The 18,930-nt window shown below is 37.8% G+C and overlaps 1 protein-coding gene across 2 annotated transcripts in view; it reads left to right on the forward strand.

Moving 5' to 3' along the window:
- Atp8a1 (ATPase phospholipid transporting 8A1) overlaps positions 1–18,930 on the forward strand; it is a 214,804-nt gene that overhangs the window by 104,636 nt on the left and 91,238 nt on the right. For both annotated transcript variants that reach the window (XM_026386651.2, XM_077803452.1), the window contains 2 exons: positions 1,274–1,358; positions 3,756–3,895. In XM_026386651.2, coding sequence (XP_026242436.1) covers positions 1,274–1,358; positions 3,756–3,895 — 225 coding nt within the window. The remainder of the gene's footprint in view (positions 1–1,273; positions 1,359–3,755; positions 3,896–18,930) is intronic.

An 18,930-nucleotide genomic window follows, 5' to 3' on the forward strand; every position in this document is an offset into this window, starting at 1 on the left:
TGAGAATGGGGTAGTTTTCCTCATTTCCCTTTCTGAGGATTTGTCACTAATATACAGAAACACCTTTGATTTATGGGTGTTGATTTTATATCCTGCTGCTTTGCTGAATTCATTTGCTTGTTCTAGGAGTTTTCTGGTGGAACTTTTAGGGTCTTTCAGGTATAGAATCATATCATCAGCAAATAGTGCCAATTTGAGTTCTTCTTTTCCAATGTGTATCCCTTTAATTTCTTTCATCTAATTGGTCTGGCCAGTGTTTCAAGAAATATGTTAAATAGAAGTGGTGAAAGAGGGCATCCCTGTCTTGTTCCAGTTTTTAGAGAGAATACCTTCAATTTTCTCCATTTAGAATGATGTTGGCCTGGGGCTTAGCATAGATAGCCTTATGATGTTGAGATATGTTCCTGTTATCCCTAGTTTTTCTAATGTTTTAAACATAAAGGGGTGCTGTATTTTGTCAAATGCCTTTTCTGCGTCTATTGAGGTGATCATATGATTTTTTAAGTCTATTGATGTGATTTTAAAGGCATGAGCAGTATTGCAGCAGGGCCACCCATTAGCTCTGTTCAGTCCAGCATCTCCTGGACTTTCTTGAGTTCTGGTCCCATTCTTCCTTGTAGCACCTTTTCAGAGCTCTACAGAACCGTTAGGGCTGGGTGAGAATCTTGCAGTATTTGGGAAGTAAATAAGTATTAATATTCACATTTCAAACACTGGAGTAACTATAGTGATTTATTCCAAAAGAAAATGAGAATGTATGCCTAGAACCTCCCCTTAGTATCTACTGGGTATTTTTTCCAGGATCTCCACAGATACCCAAATACAGAGTTGCTCAAGTCCCTTATATTAGATGACACAGTGCATGCATGTAACCTACACACATCTTCTCTGGTATTTCAGTTATCTCTGTGTTGCTGTTAACACTTCATACAATGTAAATGCTGTGTAAATAGTTGTTATACTATATTGTTTAGACGATAAGAAAAAAGTCTATACCTGTCCTGTACAAGCAACCACCCAGGGCCTGATGACGTCTGTCTGTGATTGGTTGAGTCCTTGAATACAGAACCTGCAGATCCAGAGGTCTAGCTGTATTTCTTTGTGTCATTAGGGAAACAGAGTTATCTGGAAAAAATATTTCATGTTTTAAAATAAGTACTAAAAGTGATTAGTTATTTTTATACTGATTTGGTAACTAGTAGTGTCATACCATTAACTTTATTAAACTCAGAATGCTTTATTAAGTACATTATACCTTCTCTTTGTTTTCTAGGACACTGTAATTTATGAACGACTTGCAGAGACTTCAAAATACAAAGAAATTACCCTCAAACATTTAGAACAGTTTGCTACAGAAGGTGAGCATAATAGTAGTAAAGTATGATTAAAATACACAGAAATCATATACTCTTGAGAGCTTACCAAGGTCACTGGTATTATTTTACCTAAACATTCCTAAAATAAGGTATCAATATTGAGAACTTAGATCTTACTGTATTCTGTTCCCATACAATATTTTTATTAGAAAACTAAAACTGTATTTATTGAAATGTTCAGAGGCTTTATCCCCACATTTTAGGTAGTAAGACCCACAAATCTGTTTACTTTTCAGAATGGATATAATTTACAGTGTAAACACTTTACCTTATATCTCAAGAAATTCATTAGGGAAGAAATGAGTCAAAGAACTGAAATATTCTAATCTGAATAAAAGAGAGAAGAAATAAGTAAGCCTATGTGATTATGAAAATGAGTATCAATTTAGGTAGAACTGAAGACTTTCTTTGAGGCCCAACCACATGGCAAGCTCTGTGTTAGACCTGAGAATCGATGATAAAAAAGAAAAAAGCTTAACCCTGTCTTTCTGCCTTGAAATATGATGATGTGTGAAACAAAACAGTACCTGGTCTAGAGAGCTGATCTAGATAGGATGAAAGGGAGTAAGGGTTGTTAAACATTAGGGTCAGTACCACAAGAACTTGTAGTCTTATCTCTGAACTTGCCAACCGTGGTCACAGCTGTATCTAAATCTCCCATCTCAGTTTTCCCTCCTGTTTCAGCTAGAACAGTCGCCAGGAGCACCAAGCCTGACCCCTGACCAAATCCACTCCTGATCCAGGCTGAGAAAAGATAGAAATGTTATTTAAAAATCACTAGGAAAAAAATTATAATAGACTTTGAAAATCAAGGACACAAAGAACCTCCTCCCAGTTCTGCAGAAAGCAGGAACACAGAAGCATACACGATGATAGAGCTCAGACCCTCAGACAGGGCCCCAGGCAGGTTCAACCTACCACACACAGCACAGGTATTGTTCGGTTTGGTTTTGCTTGTTGAGGGGTCTGGAGGCATCTTTCTCCTCTGGATATGATGATACACATGCTCTGGCTCTCAGACATATTTGAGTTGGCTCGGCCCCCACCTTCACTCCATTCTTTCTGGCTCTGGGCTGAATGTCACTTCTGCTCCATGGCTCCCCTCAAATAAATTTTCCAGCCAAGTTTCCAAAAGTGAAAAACATGCCCTAATATGGCCCCGTGGATTTAACCTCCACTCTCAGTGATCCGGCAATAGATAACCCTACTCCTTTCTTTGAAAGACCCTCCTGGTATTTTATGTCACAGGTTCTTTGCTTCTTGCTTCTGACATATTGCCTTGAACATATTTTATTTGACAAGATGATGAAGCCTAGAGTCTGGCTCTGATTGTTTTAAGAGTTAAATGACCTTGAGTGAGGCATTCTCTTAGGAATCTAGGTAGCTGCTTCCTTACATGGCTGAGAAGTGCTCTGGCCTCTCTTTTCTTCTAGTCCCTCTCCTTTCTTCTGGCTGAGGGTGAAGTGAGCTATGAAAGCCGTAGACGCTGAGCTCTGGGAGTAGGTCAGCGCACACATGAGGTTTGACTGCCTTCCCTGAACACGTCTGTTCCTTATTGCCACTGACCCTCCATTTACAAAGATTCTTTTTGCCATAAATTTATAGTGGTAAACAGCAGTGATAAATACAGTCATATAGCCCAGTAAGAGGAAGGTCACTCTACCAGTTGACTTTAAGGGGTTTCCCTGTCCCTCCTCATAAGCATCTGAAGCCACTATTCTGAGTCAGCCACTGTATCTGACAGTGGAGTTACAGATAGGAAGAACTCCAGGTCCCTGCTGTCCAGGAGCCTCAATCTGATAGAGGAGACCATGAGAGCAAACGTGTAGAATATTGTTATTCACAACATAGGAGCATTTGGGGATTTCTGCTTGTGTCGTCCAGGTGAGAGGAGGCTGTTTCAAAACGATGGCTTCAAGAGCTGAGTCTTAAAGTTGATTCAAAAGTGACAGTGGCAAGGTATTTGGGAGGGTAGAGTGGAGACCCTGGTATGGAGAAGGTGGCAGCAGGGAAAGAGGTTGAGGCAGTTGATGAAACAAGTAAGAGCCATACATCAGGGTTTACCTCTCATCTTGGAGAATGTTCAGAAGATTTCAAACCAAGGAAGCCCTTAGTAAGATCAGGATTTTAGAAGAGTCACTCCAGGTGTGGAGGATGGATGAAAAGGACTGGGAATGAGAAGCACAGTGCCAATCTTAAGAGTGAGAGGACATTGATAGATGTTTTATACTGAGGTTTTGTCCTAGCCGAGTTGGATTTAGCACATTATTTGAATGCAGTCGGTCTTTTCAAATGGGACTTTGTTAAACAAAAACAGGAACATCAGACTTCAGAATAAAATCTTCTTTGGTGTGTCTGGGTGTGTGTTGCCTCTTCCAGGGTTAAGAACTTTGTGTTTTGCTGTGGCTGAGATTTCCGAGAGCGACTTTGAGGAATGGAGAGCTGTCTACCAGCGGGCGTCCACCTCCGTGCAGAACAGGCTGTTGAAGCTGGAGGAGAGCTATGAGCTGATCGAAAAGGTGTGTGGGGGGCTGTTTTGATCCTCCAGAAAGTCAGGTTTCCACAGAGTCTCAGTCTTTACTCTTAGGACCAATGGAATAAAAAGCAGACCATCTTGATACAACACTCACCGTTGAATTTTCTCTCGCTGTCTAGCATTAATACACCTTCGTTAATAGCATTTATGAGACAGAAGTTTACTGAACAGTCTCAGGTTTAGACATTACAATGTATAGACCTTCACTCTTACAGTTTGGGATCAGTTTGGTCTGACGATCTCCTTAACAACTTCTTCCATTGTTTCTGCATCACTGAGGACATGGAGCATGCCCACACACACATTATATACACATACATGTGTGCTTAGAATTAATCTAAGCACATTTAATATATAATATAAAATCATGATATAGCTTACATAATCTGTAGCTAGTAATTAGTAATACTTAAGTGAATAATCCTGGTCGTATACCTGGCCAATTGTTGTACTACACTTATGCACCCCTCTCCCTCTATTATTTTGATCACAAGTATAAATATCCCTCTTTTACAGATGAAGAAACTAAAGCCAGTCAGCCTAAAAGTGATCCATACACTATGGCTGGTGCTATAGAAATATCAAGATGTTAATTATCAGTGGCAAATAATTTTGTGTACTCTGTGCCAGGTGCTATTCATAGCACTTTTGTTTATTAACTATTTAATCCCTTTGAAGTGTTAATTATCCTATTTACAGATGAAGAAATCAAGGCACACATTAAGTCATCCTAACATTACACAGCTCCTAAGAGCAACAGATCTCCCTCCTACCCATTTTCATGCTCTGAAGCACTCACATGCCTCCACTCTAACCTTAACTACCCATTAAATAACTCCCCAGTTGCTCAGTTCCTTCAACGTATTCATGTTTGTACAGCATGGAAGCAAACTAGCTCGTCAGCCACAGTTCATCAGATCTCACCTCCAGGTAAGTAAAGGCTGACTTTTTTCTCCTTCCTCTCTATCAAACTAGGTATTTCCCAGTATTTCTGTCTTATAAGGCCGTGAGCACCACACGGATGTCCTGGACTATTTCTACTTCCGTTCCCACATGCCCTTTACTACTAGGGAGGGCTGTTTTCTAGCTGCAGGTGGTTTCTCTGTTATATACACTTGCCACATGTAACTCTAGGTATTGTTCTTCTGTCTCCTCATACACTGTGATCACTTCATATGTTGTGTGTTTTATAAGGGAGACATCTAGTCACATGGGTCATACATCATATGCAGAGATAGAAAGATATATAGATAGAGATATTTACCCCTTATATATGATTTTAATATTTTCTGCACTTTATTCTAAGAAGACACGTGGTAGCATATGTAATATCTTCCAGCTTGGCCCTCCTCACCAAATTTAGAGGTATGCACACAGCAGGGGCTTGCTATCAATTTATTTATTGAACCTGCTGTTTTTTCTTTTTTTGTCCACTTTCTAACATTTATATATGATTATGTCTTTTGGGTATTATATGATGAAATAAAATAATATGGGGCCATGACCATAATCTCCAATGAAAGTCATGTATTATATCTTACTAATGGTATGGAATTTTTATCTTTTGCTTTCCTTACTCTTAAGAATTTTTTTAATTACCATATTTGTAAATGTTATTTCTGCTACCTTCTCTCCCATGCTAATAATATGGAATTAATGTATAGTGACACTAAAAATACATTTGAAAATGGATTATTAAATTGTTTGTACTTGAAGGATATATAGAAAATTCTGGAGCTGAATGCTCAATAATACTAACATTCTTACTCTTAATTTCTTAGTACCTGTAGGTTAGATTTTCTAGGATTTACAGTTTTCTTGTTAATGTCTGATTAAAACACCTTAGTACTTTGAGGTTTTTAACAGAAGTAGATGTTCAATCTTTTTCCAGCAGATGGTGATCATGAGTTGCATTGAAATTTAAGTTGCCTGAGAAAATCCATTGAAAGTTTTTGTTGTTTCTTTGGGTTTGTTTGTTTGATTGTTTAGTTTACCTACATGGAAACCTCCCTTATGATTGCTTTTTAGCTAAAACAAGTGAAAATGGAAAATTAGAGCTAATTTATCTTTACTTCTTGATAAGCCACAGGCTCTAACATGTTAAAAAGTCTTAAGACCCAGAAAGGTGAAGAGATTGGGTCCCTTACTCAGCCAGAGTATTGGGGAAGGGGTTTGGGAACAGGAAAGATGGTGGAATGAGGTGGACATCAATCATTACCCGAGGTACATGTATGACTGCACATATGGTGTGACGCTACATCATGTACAATCAGAGAAATGAAAAGTTGTGTTGCAGTTGTGCACAATGAATCAAAATGCATTCTGTTGTCATATATACCTAATTAAAATAAATTTATATATATTTTTTTTAAATTCAGAGAACAAGAGTACACTTCTGGGCTTCTGGAAACTTAAAAAAAATAGTTTTCTGCATCCTTCTGTATTCCTCAAACTGAGTTTTTATTCAGTTATACATTCAGTTAACTTTCATTAGGCAGTTAAAAGGTACTAGATATCCAACTGCACAAGCCCATGAGGAAAATGGTTTGGGCCCTCTGGGTGCCCTGGTCTGAACAAGTCTCAAGTTGAGGAAACCTCAGGAACCCCCCTGAAGTGATCCACACGCTCCATCTGAAGGAAGCATGCAGAGTGGTGGTAACTTTTGAAAGAGCTTAAAAGAGTGTTGAACCAGGTAGAGGAAAGCAGAAGTCTTTTTTAAAGGAAGAAAAAAATGACACAGGGGTCTCTGCAACGGAGCTGTTTTTCTAAAAAGTGGCTGTGCCAGCACTGGTCCTTTGAGGACTGTGGGGTTTTTAGAAGTCTAAGAGCCAGGGTGATATCACTTTGTTGTTGGTCTGAGTTTCCATTCTTTGTTAAACTCAGCTGGGGTCAGTTCCGTAGAAGTTTTGATTTACTGCCATGAAAACCACCCTAGTGAGGCAAGTTTCAACCTGTCAGGCCGCTGATTCTGCTCATGTGTCACCCTGGCTTTAAATTTAGCTGTCACAGCCTTCGAGTTCATCCAATTTGGCTTCTTCCTTACCTACTTTAACAGAGACATGTTGATTAGGCAATCTATTTTTTATATGTTTGGAATCTATTTTTATGTAGACTCTGATGTTGGACTTAACATATAAGGAAATGAATTTTTTTTTAACGTGAGAGTGGTTTTCAAGAAAATGTTTTTAGGGCAGAACCCATTTTCCAAACAAAACATTCCCTGAACCATGATAATCATAATTGATAAAAGCAGCGCTGCCCTGGCTGAAAAGTTAAGGGGTGGAGAGAAGCCCCTTGTTGGCTTCCGCTCCCCCTCCACCATGGTGGTCCGCGAGGGGCTTTTCAGGACTGGGGGGTCCTCTGAGTACAATTTGGAGACTATATAATGTTACCTCTGTGTGTGGACTTTTTAGAAAATGTGCTTCTCCAAAGATCAGAACTTCATTGTGGTCATACAGGATGTTTCTGAACACGTTTGAATCAGTGACCCCGAATGCCATCAACACAGTGTTGGTAGTATTACTTCCAAAACAATTCAAAATTTGAAAGATTTATAGAGCATTCCACAAAAACAAGAATGTTTTTGATAAATAAATATTTTACAATATGATTAAGGTTGTACTTTCAAACCCTGTGTGCTCTCTCTCCCTCTCCTACCTCCTCTCACCCCTGTCATATTCATTCAAATGAGTAAATTCAGTTTTTAAAATTTAGTTAAAGCCATATTCCTTCGGGGGTTATAACTTCTGGTGTGAACTGAAAAAAACTACCCAGCTAGACCACAAATATGCAAGAATACGTTGATATCTATCCATAGGTGCAAGGCTGGGTTACTTTTCTACCCCAAGACATCTGAGCACTAGAGTGCACTACCTTAACCCCAACCCCACCCCCAAGGACACATTGAAGGGAAGAGAACACAGAGGTATGAAGAATCCTCTGCTAATGGCATCCATGTTGACAGTCATCATTAGAGGAGAGAACTGGGGATTTTTAAATTTATCTAAAATATAATCACATCTGTTGTAATATTGTATTGTGTGGGCTCCAACACTTGCATCCATATGGTAAACTTTTCAGAATACTAAAAAAAAAAAAAAATTTCTTATGCCATGAGTTGTTTCAAGAATCAGTTACTGGTACATTTTCTTTTCTGTTACTAAATATAAGCCAGGGGGTGACATTTGATAGTAGGAGAGTCTTAACTTGTTCAGGAATAAGGTCACTTAGTTAACATGCAAAAGGTGCTGTCAGAGTCAACTCAGATGCTCCAGTTGTCTTGACCCACTTGGAGGAGGAATATTACAGCTTCACTCTGGTGCTATGGACAGTAATACCTCCTAGTCCCTCCTCATCACCACTTGAGAGAATTTACAGTTGTCTCATTTTCAGATGACAAACTTGACCTGTTTTGTCTTCCTTAACCTTATTCTTTTGAAATACGGTATAGTTGAATCCATCATTTCAGCTTATGAAACCAGTTATAGTGTTCAGTCTATACTTTTTAAAGCCAGATTATTTTTAAATAAATTTAAATTTAAATTATATCTGCATTTATTTAAAAAGAATTGTAAATGACAAAATATTATGAAATCTTAAGTTTTATTAGCAATGGTTTCTCTGAAATTTCTCACCTCTTTACTTTGATCTGTCACTTTAATTTTATTCTAACATTTGAAACACAAATTATTTTTACCTCATTCATTCTGTTCTGCTGGATTCCTTTGAAAGTTAATAGTACAGAGAGTTCTGATCTTACTTTCTTATTTTCTAATTAAACCAGTGGTAGAATATGAAGATGTGTCTTCATGGAAAATATAGCTTTTTAAATTTTTTATATTTATTTGCTTCAATCATTGTGATTATATCTTTAGCACTACACAAATTACCTACTAATAGCTTCTATGTTTATGAAAGCACATTATGTATCTTGAGCATCATAGAAAATAAAGCACTGTGATATAATACTATCTAGATTGAGCATTGATTGAAGCAGTATTTCCCTAATAGTAAAAATTTTTTCTTGTTTTGAGGAGGGGAAAAAAGTAGAAACTTATGCTTTTATCTGGTGAAGTTTTTAAAAATAGATTGTGGGTCAGAGGATCATTTCTGAACTGGAAAGCAAAACCAGAGTGCTAAAATTTTGGCATCGTCTAACTCTCCTTTGATCAAATAGTAGTGTTGTATCTTATATGCATTTATAATTTGTGATTAATGTATACCCACTAGATTGAAATTTCATGAGAGCAATAATAATTATCATATTCATCTCTGTATCTCCAGTGCTTGACTGTCTGGCCTAGGTTAATCACTCAATAAATATTTGAAGAACAAATGAATTATTCAATTAGATAAATTATTCAGAACCTGGAGCTTAGTAAGTGCTTGCTTAGTGAAAACCTGGTTCCTAGTACCAATATAGTTTACACTTTTCACACACTGAAGGCATTGGTACCAAATGTAATGTCACTAAGGATTAATTTAGGGCTATGGCAGAAAAGGAGCTAATAATTTTACAAAATGCATTCTTAAGAAGTTTAGGATCACTCGTTTAAAAAAAAATCTGTCTCCAGAGTTACTTGTATATAAATGTAAGAAGAACATGTTTGAAAAGATTCAACATCACACATTCGAGCACTGGAAAAGGCAGGCTCTCTTCTGGTCTCTGGAGCACAGTAGGGGAAAGGATTGAAAAATCTCTACCTTTGTTTGAGTGATACAAGATAGTAAACTTGTAAATCAAGGGGAAAAAAAGGTGTTTTGTTATTGTTTTGTTTTGTTGTTTGTTTTTGTAATTTTTCCAGACAGAATTTTGGTGCCCTCTGCACTGAGATAAGGTATTTGGATAGGACAGTGAGGCCATGATCTTTTTTTACATTATTTTCTTTACTTCTCCCTAAAATATGATTCACATTTTGGGACTGCCCTGATGTGATGTAATATTAGATCAACCACTGTGCTGGGAACAGTAGTGCAAGCCTACAATCCCAGCAGCTTGGGAGGCTGAGGCAGGAGGATTGCAAGTTCAAAGCCAGCCTCCTCAGCAACTTCATGAGGCCCTTCACAAAGCAACTCAGTGAGACCCTGTCTCTAAATAAAATACAAAGTAGGGCTGAGAGTGTGGCTCAGTGGTTGAGTGCCCATGAGTTTAATCCCTGGTACAAAAAAAAAAAAAAAAAAAAAAAAAAAAAAAGGTCAACCACGGCATTCAGTGTAACTAAACACAACAGTTGGGTACCCTTTGCCATATGTGGCAACAAATGGTTTAGAAGATTCTTAGAGAAATATAAAACTTAATGGAAAACAGGACCTTTTTTGAACACTTTTGGCTGCCAAGTTCATAGTAACTTCTGTATGACAAAGGAATGCTCTTCCAGATAAAACTACCACATCTATTCTTAGTAGCTGCAAATATCACTTTCATTTGTACTAAAAGCTAGATGAAAATCTACATGATGTACTGGTGATTTCATGGTTTAAAATTCCAGTGGTTTCCTGTTTTACTGTTTGCTTAAGAACATTTGCAGTTAGTCATCTCACCTACTAATAAGACCTGTCACTTTTTGAGCATTTATTAATCTCTAGGTCCTCTACTTTTTTACCCTGATTATTTAGTTCAGGAGCCTCAAAAGTGAGGTACACAGATGATCCATTGGGGGTGAGCAAGGAAATAGTAGGCCTGTTTTGTTTTTGCTTATATTTTATCTCATTTTAATTTTTCTGCATTTTATAATGCACACGACTTATTAATAGAACAGAAATGTTGTACAAAACATGACTGTGTCATATGTAAATACTCAACATTTTTTCCTAATCTGCTACTCAAAAAAACAGTTTGAGATGACTGATCTAATTTCATCCCCAAAAGAACCCTGTCAAATCAGTATGATTTGGCATTCTGTTGTGGAGATTGATTCTTAGGAAAGTAAAGTTACTTGCTGAAGGACGCATATCCGTGACAGTTGGCACAGCAAGAATTGAAATCCCAGCTCTGCCTTAATAATAGTCCATACATTATGTTGCCAGTGTGGTTTAGAAAAAGGCAGGAATGTGGGCAAAATATTGGAACTTTGAAAAATAAAATATAATCAAGAATGTAGTTGCATAGTCACTAGATCAGCACTTGGGGTAGGGGAGTGTTGATATTTGGGGCTTCTCCACTTGGTAATTGAGGCAAAAAAAATACTCTCTTTTCCTTAAAAATAAGGTTGACATATGTTTGCCATGGTTTTCCCTCAACTTTAGAATCTTCCTATTTAGAGTGTTTAATATTTTCTTACGTCTCTAATCACACGTTCCTTCTGAGGAGCTCTCGTGGCCGACTTTCCACACTGGGTAGCTGTCTTCTGACTCAGATAAGATGGATGTGTTGTTTTTGCAAGCTACACCCAACCACTTCTCAAATCCTGATTCCTTTCGGCTGGGTGTGTGAATTCTGGCCTTATGTGCTAAGCCCTTGGCTCTGTGGGTTCAAATGTAATTTCTGTGGTTCAGAAAGCAACCAGCTAAAACCTTTTTCTTGGCCTCAGAAACATTAACCAGTTGCCTGATTTCTTCAGAAGCATGCAAGTGGGTCATTCCAAGGGTTTAATGCTCTCAGCCTTAGTTTCATAGCCCAGTTTAAACTGAAAGGAGAAGTGGGATGTTCTCTTTTATAAGACTGTCATCCATCCATACCTGCATCTCTGCTAAATGGTGTTAAGAAGAAAAAAGGCTCAAGAGCGAATACCCCCCAATACAAGGCGGAACTGAGTCTCCTTATGAGTCTCCCCTTCTAAAATTCTCAGCAGATACCCTTTGCCTTTGGAATCTTCACTGGAACACACTGACCTTGAATTTCCACTCTTCCCCTGCTTTTCCAGCCTCATCTTCCTCACCACCATGCCTCATTTCATTTATTGCTCTCATATTAACTTAATGGCAACTTCTCAAATGCGATAGACTTTTTCCATACCTCCATCTCTGCACGTGTGATTTGTTCTGTCTAGAATTAACTCTTGACCTCTCCGGATGGACTAAATCTGAAGTCATTGTTTAAGATTTAAAGTCAAGTGTTAACTCACATTAGATGGTTGTGTTTTTTTTAACTATCCAGACTAAATCGATACTTCTTTCCTATGTTTGTCATTTGTATACACATGAAAGTACATATGTAGTATATAGAACACAGGACTAGCATAGTATTTTTAAAGATAGGGTATAATGTTAGAGTTTATAAACAAGTCGGGATGGCGCCTGGCATTTTGCCAGGGGGAGTGGTTTGTGAGGTGGCGCCAGCGAGCCATTAAGTGTGGAGATTCCTTATTGGTTGACTGCTGTATCTAGTTTATGTTAATTAAGATAAGCTGTATGGAATGTATATATACCCCTCCTGTCCTACAATAAAGGGCTCCCACTCCTGCTGTATCAATCTGCACAAGTTCCTCGTCAACCCCCGGTTATTTTGCTGCAGCAGGACTGCGGCAGTATAACATACAGTAATGTGATTAATTGGGGGAAGCATTATTTTTTTGATGATAACCCTACATCACAGTTAAGAAGTTTTGTCTGAAATTTAGTGTTGCACAAAGACAAAAAAGGGTAGGTAGGAGCTGGACAAGGGAATATCCAGAGCTATCATGAAGGAGCCACATGTAGAGATGGGACACTCACAAGGTCTGCGAACTTCAGCTCAATGGCCACACCCATGCACTGCCTGTTTTTGTTAAGTTTTATTGGAACACAGTAACATCCATTGATTTGCATAATATCTTTGGCTGCTTTTCTGCTCAGCAACAGAACTGAGTAGTTGCAGCAGAGAATGTATGACCCTCAATTTACCATCTGTTCGTTTACAGAACATTTTGTCAACCCTGCTATAGGTCAGAAATTTTCAGAGTTACAGTTCTCCAAACAGCAGCATTGCAGCCAGTGCACATTCCCAGCCTCAGCTGAGACCTATTCAGTGAGCAATTCTGAGTTCAGGGCCTAACAAGATGGTACTAAGCAATTCTGAGTGCAGGGCCTAACAAGATGGTACTAAGCCTAAGTGATTCTGATGCCTGCTAAAGTATGGAAAGAGTCCTGGCCCTGTGGCTAATTACTGCAGGCTTAGTGAGATGTTCTCAGGCAGGTTTAGGTGAAACAGCAATAGAAGATGGGAAGGAATCCAAAGAAGAGTGTCTGCTGATACTTTCTGAAATGGAAATCCCTTGTTGCAGGAGATCACTTCATATCCCCAGAACTACATGCTTAGTGCATCTGAATGAGTAAGTGCAGGCTGTGTCTTCTAAAGGAGCTCATCTTCAAATGTGAATGTGGGTCCTGCAGGTGAGAAGAGAATAGGTACATCTGGTAGGACTGAGGCTAAACCCCATTCATAGAAACAAAGTGTTGTTAAAGACTAAGGAGCAGGCTGGGCACGGTGGCACATGCCTGTAATCTCAAAGCCAGCCTCAGCAAAAGAGAGGCACTAAGCAACTCAGTGAGACCCTGTCTCTAAATAAAATACAAAGTAAGGCTGGGGATGTGGCTCAGTGGTCGAGTGCCCCTGAGTTCAATCTCTGGTACCCAAAAAAAAAAAAAAAAAAAAAAAAAAAGACTAAGGAACAGAGACAGATGTTTAAAAACCCAATGATCTGAATAAAAGTCTTACTTTCATTTCCTCTGTCTTAGTTCTCATTTGCTTCCTTTGGGTATGTAATGATTCTTGGGGTTTCTTTCTTACTATCCTAGTTCAACTGTATCTGTGTGACCTCAGAAAACTGACTCAGCCTCCCAAAAGCTGTTAACTGGAACAATAAATGCCAAACACTGAACAGTGTCTGGTCCATTTTCTCTGCTCAGAAAGTGTTAGTTGCTTCTTTATTTTTACCTACCTAGTTGTTATTTCATGTTGAAATAAAGTTTATATTGCTGGCCTTTATCATATTAATCCAGTGGTAAAATTTTGCATGTCAATATTACATCTTTGTCTTTAAAGAAACTATTAAATTGCCTATGTTGCAGTATTACTCAAGCCTACATTAGTATTATGAGCTTGATCATTATATTTTTCTCACTTGGAAACATAACACATGCTTTTAGAAATATATCATCTAAACACTAACCAAATCTTTGCTCTCATGGAAATATAGGTCACTTTGAGGTTCTGATACTTAGTAAAATATACATGTATTGGGGGAGAAAACAACCACAATTCCTAAATCTGTCATAATACATTTTACCAGACTACAGAAAGTTTTTGAACACTCTATATGAAGCTTTTTGATCTTCACTAGGGAAGAAGTTTTGTATTTATATACCTTTTGTAAAAAGCTTGCATAATTTAGAAACATCTGAAAGAGAAAAATAAGAATATTGGGGACTTTACTAGGTGAATAAATATTATTTCATGATTTTTCAGTGATAACTAAATCTATATTATGTCAAAGAGTCCTCAACCTGAAACCTTTATAACTTTTGGCATGGTGACAGCTTGAAAGTAAAATTAGTATTTTGGATTTTTTTTTAATTCCATAAATGCCATGGGAATTTTATCACGTTTCAACACTTTCTGAATATGTAATTCCCATAGTGCCCATTAGTGACCATCTGTGTAAGGTAATACATATTTGGGATGAAATTGATTACAGCCCGAACACCCTAGTGTTATGATCAGGAAAAGCACGCAAAGTTCACATCTTTTTTCCTAATGATCTCTATGTAGCTGAAGATATTAATTTCCGAAGGCAGAACAGCCTATCACTCAAGATCTTAATCTCACAATAAATGACACCAGGGCAAAAGGATAGGAGTCTGCACAGCCTTGCACTAAAATTAATAAGTGCTGTTCCCGGGAAGCTCTTAGGATACAGGGGAAATGAACAGATTTTTGGAGCAGAGTGTTTTCTTTTCACACATCAATGTAGGCCCACACCAATTTTGCTGAATGTTCAGAAATGTTTTATTACCCTTCTACAAATCCCTATTATCACCAACACACTCCATGATCACCTGCTTGTAACTTTCCTGATCATACCTTGCTAATCCTACATCTTTGATCCTTTGTGTTAATTTTGCTTGTCTTGAAAATGTTTTCCTTTCACCTGTACAAATCCAGATGCTTTCCTTATTTTAAATATGATTTCAACATGATCTCCAGTGAAGTCAGTTGTGTGTGGTGATGCTTATCTCTATATTTTCTGAATTCATTTTTCTGCTCAAGAGTAGAGCTCATCAAATATATTTGACTATATTTCTAATGAATATTTTGACTCTCTATGTAGTTACGCAGTGTTTTGTGAAATATATTACAAAAAATAATTATGTTTTGGGGGGAAGGTTTTGGTTTTGGTTTGTTTTAGTTTGATTTAGAGAATTTCAAGAATTTGTATTACTGAACTATTGCCGCGATCATTAAGAAACCTTATGATATCTTCCATAGAATATTTAAAATTCGAACACAACTACATCCTGTTCCTCACTGGGATGTGAGCCTGAATGATGTAACTGCAAATACCCTAAAAGTAGCTGGAAGAACTGATGGAGTCGTTGTCTAAATGTTGAAATATAGCAATTATAACACTGGCACAGTTGATGCTGAACTGTTCCTCCTTTTTTTCCTTGAACTTCTTGATGATAATTATCCATCAGGTTATGATAGATTTCAAATCTGCTTCCCATTAAAGGTAATGAAATAATATTATCTTCTTAAAGAAGATGATATTTACTTTCCTGTTTTATATATCATATCCCGAGAAGTCATGCATCAAGTGTATCTAACAGCTGTGTGCATTATTTGGAACACACTGAATAGAAAATGGTCTAGATTGCATCGATATTTTTTAACTTTAGGATTATGGATTTTGTTTTTGTTGAGTTTGTCATGAGCTCACTTAGTGAAAATACTGACTGCTGCCTCAATATTATGGAAATACAAAGATAAATAGGACATGGCCCCTACTTTTGAGGAAAACTACTAGGGTCACACATTTAAACAGCTCATCTTAATACAGATTGAATATCCTTTATCTGAAATGCTTATGAATAGATTTCAGATTTTTTTTCAGATTTTGGAATATTTTATGTGCATCATGAGATACCTTGAAGAGGAGACCCAAGTATAAACATAAAATTCATTTTTTTGTATAAGCCTCTTTCACAGAGTGTAAAGGTAATTTTATGTTATAAATATTTATATTTTTTTGTACCCAGGTTTTAACTACCACATCACATGAAGTCAGATGTGGAATTTTCCACCCATGGCATCATGTTGGTGTTAAAAGCATTTCAGATTTTGGAGCATTTCAGACTTTAGATTTTCTAATTAGGGATGTTAACCCTATATGGTAAGATATGGAAAGATGGACAAATTTCTGAGTACAGCAGAGGAGAAAACTTGTTTTGAAAGGCAAAGGAAAGCTAAAAGTAAGCTGTAACTTTTGTGTTTGGTATCACAGAATACACCAGGTTTCACCAGCAAGTGAAGAATATGTGGTATATCTATTAATAGACAAGATTGTTTGTGTATCCCATGGAAACATCTTGCACATGCACAGCTCTCTCTAAGTCCATTGTGGCAGAGACTGTTGGCTGACTAATTTAACAATCATTCCCATCTGCCTTCTCCCTTGATGTCTCCCCTGTGGAACTGAGAAAACTAAATACTGATGGTTAGTGATATCCATGTAACACAATATGGCTAACTGGCCATGTTTGGAAATATGCTGAGGGTTTTTTAAAAATAATTTTGCTTTTTCAAATAAGAGACCCTGTTGATATCACTTTCTTACTCTTGTCTTCAATATGGCCGCTATAATTATACCAGTGAGGGCCCCTGAGACGTTGAGAGCACTCAGGAAGATGAATGGAGATGTGCTTGAGCCATAACTGCCTACTGCAGTACTACTTATGAGGAAAATCAAATCTTCACTTAAGCCATTGTAGTCAGATTTTTCTCTTACTTGCAGCCAGAAGCATTCCTGACTGATACAGGAATTAGCCACACATGCAAGGGTGTGGAGAGAACAAGTCTGCCAGCACCATTTTTCCAACTCCATGTTCTCATTTCAGGTCTCTGTGTTACATCTTGATAATTCTTGCAATATTTCAAGATTTTCCATCATTGTTATATTTGTTATGGTGATCTATGGTCAAGGATCTTTAATATTATTGTAATTGTTTTGGAGGACACCACAAATTGTGCCCACATGAGACACTGAAGTTAATCAGTAAATGTTGTGTATGTTCTGACTGTTCCACCAACCAGCCATCCCTCCATCTCTGTCCCTTTCCACAGGCTTCCTTTTTTGAGATACGACAATATTGAAATCAGACGAATCAGTAAACCTACAAAGGTTTACAAACATTTAAGTGAAAGGAAGAGTTGCCCATCTCTCACTTTAAATCAAAAGCTAGAAATGGGTAAGCTTAGCAAGGAAGGCGTGGCTAAAGACAAGTAGACTGGAAAGCTGGTCTCTTGCACCAATTAGCCAAGCAGTGAATGCAGTGGGAATGTCCTCAAAGGACATTAAAGTGCTACTCCAGTGAACACATGAATAATAAGAAAGCAAATCAGGCTTGTTGCTGATACGTCACAGTTTTAGTGATCTGGATAGAAGATCAGACCAACATTCCCTTCGGCCAAAAACAAATCCAGAGAAAGGCCCTAACCCTCTATAGTTCTGTGAAGGCTGAGAGAGGTGAAGAAATAAGGAAAGAAGAATAAGGAAAGAAGCCATCTCCACAGTTGGAGATGTATAGGGCAAAGCAGCAAATGCTGGTGAAGAAGCTGCAACACGTTGTCCAAAAGGTCTAGTGGAGATAGATGAAGAAGGGCGCTGCCGTCAACAGCAGGTTTTCAGTGTGGATGTAACAGTCTTATCTTGAAGAAGACACCATCTAGGACTTTCATAACTAGAGATATTTTAATGCCTGGCCTCAAAGAACAGACTGGCTCTCTTATTATGGCCTTCAGCAGCCACCACCCTGATCAGTCAGTGGCCATCCACATCAAGGCCAGACCCTCCACCAGCAAGAAGATGATGACTTGCTGAAGGCTCATGACCATTAGCAATTTTTTAGCAATAAAGTATTTTTAAAGTATTTACATTCTTTTTGTTGGTTGGTTGATTGCTACTGGGGATTGAACCCAGGGGTGCTCAACCACTGAACTAGGTCCACATCCCTATTTTATTTTTTTATTTTTAGACAGCATCTTACCAAGTTGCTTAGGACCTCACCAAATTGCTGAAGCTGGCTTTGAACTTTCGATTCTCCTGCCTCAGCCTCCGGAGCCACTGGGATTACAGGCATGTGCCACCATGCCTGGCTACATTGTTTTAGACAAATGCTCTTGCATACTTAATACACTATACTATATGATAAATGTAACTTTTATGCACACTGGGAAACCAAAAAAAAATTTACATGACTTGTTTCATTGTGATATTTGCTTTATCATAGTGGTCTAAAACCAAATCCACAATATCTTCAAAGTGCACCTCTATTAGTTGTGTTCAGTCTTGTGTGAAGGATACACTCTAATGAGCAATATTTCTGTGACATTCTGACCTTCTCCTGTGCAAAGTGGAACAATGAGAAAAACGCTCAACCTGTTCTTTCTTAAAGACACCAACGCTATAACTATGTTTACTGCTCTCCTCCTCATTTCTAACTTCATCATGTGTACATTCCCTGATAATACTTCAGATTGCAATTTGACAATATTAGTGTATATCCTTTTCTTTTTAAATAAATCATCAAGATTGCTTTTTCACTGTGGTAATCTTCCTTATTGTGTTTTGTCTTTCTTGATAGCTACCTGCTCCTTTTTAACTGACTTTTTCTTTTCCCCTTCTAAATATTTTTGGGCTTTGTTTTGTTGGGGTGTGGTATTTGTTTGTTTGTTTTAGAATTTGCTTTTAGGGAGACAGTAAGGTAAGACAGTCTTACTGTCATGGAAAACTATTCCGGATGAAAGTCAAGGATCCTTAAGAGAGAAAGCTCAGTGGAATAGTTGGAACTTACACCTAAGTCCATGAATTATCATTAAGTCTC

This window comes from Urocitellus parryii, chromosome 10, assembly GCF_045843805.1.
Source record: "Urocitellus parryii isolate mUroPar1 chromosome 10, mUroPar1.hap1, whole genome shotgun sequence".
NCBI lineage: Eukaryota > Metazoa > Chordata > Mammalia > Rodentia > Sciuridae > Urocitellus > Urocitellus parryii.